Source organism: Rhagoletis zephyria, unplaced genomic scaffold, assembly GCF_001687245.7.
Source record: "Rhagoletis zephyria isolate East Lansing unplaced genomic scaffold, Rhagoletis_zephyria_1.1 Rzeph_scaffold_15490, whole genome shotgun sequence".
NCBI classification, from domain to species: domain Eukaryota; kingdom Metazoa; phylum Arthropoda; class Insecta; order Diptera; family Tephritidae; genus Rhagoletis; species Rhagoletis zephyria.
In genome coordinates, this window is record NW_016172557.1 from 8,203 (window position 1) to 12,945 (window position 4,743).

A 4,743-nucleotide genomic window follows, 5' to 3' on the forward strand; every position below is an offset into this window, starting at 1 on the left:
TTTTGTTAACAATTCTATTTTTAGAATTTTTAATTTTCAGGTCCTTAAGTTATTTGTTTTTGTAATTTATGACTCAATAAAATTAATATAACTTTTTTGATATAATTGCATTCAGTTATAATGCAACCCTGCGCAAGTTTTGGGAGAGTACCGTTCAATACTTAAAATATAAAAACTAGAAAACGGAAAATATTTTTTCATACAAAATTTTACAGTTTACAAAAAGCTTTCAGAGCCGCGAGCTTTCCGGGGCGTTTCCAGTTTATAAAATTGATGTTAGAATTAATCTGGGACTTACCTGTCATCACTGATGTTAATTCTGACTAGGCAATTTAACAGTAATTTCTTCTGTCAAGCGTTTTACCAGGCATTAATATCACCGATGACAGTTAAGTCTTAAGTGGATTTTTATATCAGAATCTCATTTTTTATGAAAAGTACAGATAGAGGGTATTGAATATACGCGATATCGATACAGTTAGAAATTAGTAACGGCCATTCGTGGCTGTTTTCACTAAGAGGAGAAATTCTAGAATAGCTCCAGTAAGATTGCAGCGCTAGTATGCCCTACTAACTAATATTGTAATAAAATGGATGCGCCATTTACATTTTCCAACAACAGAACTCAGTTATCTAAGCTATTCCCGAGTCGGTATACTCTTTAAGAAGTGATTATAAGAAAACATAACGTGGGGTGACAGGTAAAACTCATTAAGTACACTAACAAAGAATTTGAGATATTAAGGTTTTAAACACTTTTTAACGTCAAAATTCAACCAGACGCTCTAATATCTTCAAATTTTCATGGCGTTAAATCTAGAGAGGTGACAATACGGCTGCAAGCTTATTTTTTTAAGAACTCAGCCATAATCTTCGTTATTAACAAAACTGTATTTAGTGACTTTTTCCTGTCCAAAAACTTGTTATAGCTTTGTAATAAATTAAAAAATAAACAACTTTAGCATTCAGAATTCCCTTTATTAATGTAAATACATGTGCACAATTTAAATTTTCATCTGATTCGTTATCGCTTCTTTCGAATAAAGGCAAAGATTCCCTTCCGGTAAATGTTGTTGATGGCAAGTTCTTATACCATGGCACCATTTCCTCTGGTATTTGTCCGGCATTGCAAAGTTTTATAAGATCTGCTTTTTTGCTGCAGATATCGGAAGCATCGCTTCATACGCAGGGCTCAGATTAGCAGAACGCGTTCGAGGTCGACCTCTCCCTGCACTGATATTTATTTCTTTGTAGTCACTAGTGTGATCATATCTGTAATATATGGTGTCAGGTTTGGACTTTTCCACTTTTATGCATTTAATTTTCAGCCAAGAAACTTTTACGCCCTCTTTATCCTTGTTACGGTTTTTTATTGTTGCTAATGCCAATTCGTGTAAATTGTAAAAATCGTTATACGTAAGCATATGTACTTGATACTTATTTGTTCGCTTTCTTCTAGCAGATTTGAAAATTTCAGCCCAATCATTCATGCAAAATGCAGTTTTATGCCGTTTAGCGACCTCTATTGCTGAATGCATAGAGTCACACTCCATATATGTATGTCCTGATTCTAGAAACTTAAGTTCAATTTTTACTAAATTACTGGCAACATGTAAGACGTGTAGTAATACTGCAGCTACTTGCTGATTTCGATTTTGGCCGCCACAAGTATCGCAAAATAAAGATATTTCCTTTACCGTGGCAGGCAGACTTAGAAGAAACTTATACAAGATTGAGCCTATTTCGTTGCTTCCACGTTTGCCATGGAGTTCGTTCCACGTGAAGCAATGCGCTTCTTCCCCATCTCCAACATAAATAGTTAAATTATACACGCATATTTTTCGCGAGTAATAAAATAATGAAACATCTGAGCTGGGAATATGGAGAACACTTTGCAAATCAAAGGTGCAAGTAAGAAATGAAGGATCCTCCTTACATCTTTGTTTATCAAAGCGTTTTGCTTCATTGCATTCGCCTTTTCTAATTAAATGCAAGCAATATTCGGTTTCAAGTTCCTTTTTTGTTTCAATAGTAGTCGCCTTCTCATACTTATAGCACAAAGCACAAAGATCCTTTTTGGGTTTAAAAAATGAGTAATTATAATTGTCGCAAAATATCCGTCTATATGTTTTTTCGTTAACTGGAGAGCAAATCATATTTTCTGTGCAAAAATCGTTTTTATATAAGTCATGCATTTTTGAAATAGTTAAATTTGAATCTAGATATAATTTTTTGGTAGACTGTCTTGAATAATGGGATTCCATTACAGGAAAACTCTCAATATGTTTTTTTACAAGGGCAATATCGTTTTCGCTGGTTTTATTACCAGGAGCTTTGTGACCTCTTCTATCGCCGTTATCATAACACCCACTTCTATTACGGCCTCTGAAGGCTGTGTTTATTGGTCCGTTGGAAATACACAATGTCTTCTCGAAAAATTTTGCACATACACGTCTTCTGCCCTTATCGGTTTCTAAATAATATGACTTAGATACGGAACGGGCTCGCTTACTATCAATAGATACTTTTCGCCGTTTCGGCTCTTTCATAGTAACATATTTGAGAATAAAGTCCTTTTGTCGATTATAATTAGCAAGCCCCCAGTACGATTTACAAATATCTAATCTGTCTTTATCTGAGAAGTTGCTATTGCATTTAAAGGCGCAATTCGAGCAATTAACTTCCCTTGGTACTTTAGCGAGACATTGTTTGTATTTATTTTTATAGGGTAGACATTTGGACCGTCGTGACTTAACAATATTTACCTTCCAGGCGCGTTTGTTGCTTTTTTTCGCCTAGTTAAGTTATGGGCACTACTAACCTCATAATCCGAAAATTCAGATCCGCTACTTGATGGTGAATAGCTCGTGTCAGAGTATAGACTGAAGGTTTCATCACTTTCGCATTCATATGGCACAAGCTGAACAGTCTTATCCATTTTCTGTTGAAATTTGTATGCATTCAATATTATCTTTTTAATTACACAGCACCACAAAAAAAAAGTGTCGGGGTGGGGGATCAGACCACCCTTTCCCTATGTACTTTGATGCGCTGACCACGCATCTGGTGTCCGTTTTGATCCAGCACGTCTGGATTTTTTTCTAACCTCAAAAACCATGTCAAATATTTAGGGGTATAGGAATATTTGACATGTTTTTGTAGGTTAGAAAGAAATCCAGACGTGCTAGACCAAAACGGACACTGGATTCGTGTTCAGCGCGTCAAAATACATAGGGTAGGGGTGGTCTGATCCCCCACCCCCGACACTTTTTTTTTGTTTGTGGGGCTGTGTTATTAAACCAAGTTCTATTTTGTGAGCAGTTACTTACCTATTAATTGCTCTTTCCGATTTTTACTTAATTAGGGATGAACCTTGTCAATGTTTAATTTTGCAAATATTTCCTTTATAGCTTATTCCGGAAGTATAAGAATATTGCGGTCACCAATTATTCCATTGAAGGTTGAAATTGCTTTCATTGATTTAGCTTTTAAATTTTTTAGCAAGAAAAAATTGTCTGTCAAATGTCACCAACTACAATGAAAAGCCAATATCGATGGCAAGAAAAATTCATTAAATACGGTAATGAGTTTTACCTGGCCAAGTTTTATACAAATTTTTAGATAATGATATTTTAATTTTTGCAAAGGCCGCCTGCTCTAAGTTGGGCAAATATTAAATCATTTTTCAAAAAGGGCAGTGAAAAATAATGTGATTTATGCGAAAAACGGGGTTTTTCCAAAAACTGTACTTAATGAGTTTTACCTGTCACCCCACGATAAGTAAATTCTTTTCACAACTTATTTTAGTTTCACATATCGTGCATGCACACATTTACATATTTGCTTTTGTAAGCCAATGATTCATAAATACCTACATACGTTTTACACTTAGCAGTTAAATTAACAGGTTAATTAGCGTTGCGAATACAAAAAACACTTGTGTAAATCGAACACCTCAGATGTGCGTATGTATCGGTGTTCCATATATATATATGTACATTATTTATGTACATTCACTCACTTGCATGCGAACGTATATAGAGCGATTGCCTTTTGAATGTAAATAAATACCCGCATTCAACTTGACAGGTGTATGTGAAAAGGGCAAAACGAACGAAAAATAAATAAAATTTGTGAAAACAGTGACATTTAGTCACCGCCCGTGAATATTTACAGTACTATGAACTTGTGAGGAAATAAAATAATTACCTTAAAATTGCCTTTGAGGTTTTTTACCTTCGATTATATGTGCTGAGAATTCACAAATTGACGCTTACAATTAAAGTATGCATGTATGTACATATATACAGATATGTATATACGCTTGTGCAACAATGTATACACATACATATATGTATTTAAATATCCACCCTGCAAGAAAGATACTGGTCAAATGATTAGTAAAATGACCTGGAGCCATGACTGAAACTTTCCGTATTTTTCCCATCACATTCTTAAGGGCATCGGTAGATTTTGTGACCGTTTCTTTCTTTATGTTCCCGTACGTGTGACTTTACATCTCGCTCTCCCTCATGTCTTGTGCGCTTAGCTAAATGTATAGCTGCACTGCTTACACCCGTCACAGCTACTCTGGTTTTTACTAGTCAAATGACCAAATGTTTTCTTAAGGAATTTACTGGTTTTATGACCGTCATTTTACGGGCACAATGACCATCATTTTACGGTTGAAATGGTCGCCTTTATACGGTTATAACGACCGTCATTTTTCAGGCTTATTGATCG

The 4,743-nt window shown here is 35.0% G+C and overlaps 1 protein-coding gene across 1 annotated transcript; it reads right to left on the reverse strand.

Annotated features, from left to right (window-relative positions):
• Positions 1 to 972: 972 nt before the first annotated feature.
• Positions 973 to 3,754, reverse strand: LOC108379049 (uncharacterized). Its single transcript, XM_017635367.1, has 2 exons — positions 3,330 to 3,754; positions 973 to 2,941 (listed from the first exon to the last, which is right to left on the reverse strand). The coding sequence occupies exon 2, from the start codon at positions 2,547 to 2,549 to the stop codon at positions 1,137 to 1,139; it is 1,413 nt and encodes a 470-aa protein (XP_017490856.1). The 5' UTR covers positions 2,550 to 2,941; positions 3,330 to 3,754; the 3' UTR covers positions 973 to 1,136.
• Positions 3,755 to 4,743: the final 989 nt, after the last annotated feature.

Excerpts from the sequence above, each read along its gene's own strand:
- LOC108379049 (XM_017635367.1), bottom strand. The coding sequence starts at position 2,549 with ATGAAAGAGCCGAAACGGCGAAAAGTATCTATTGATAGTAAGCGAGCC.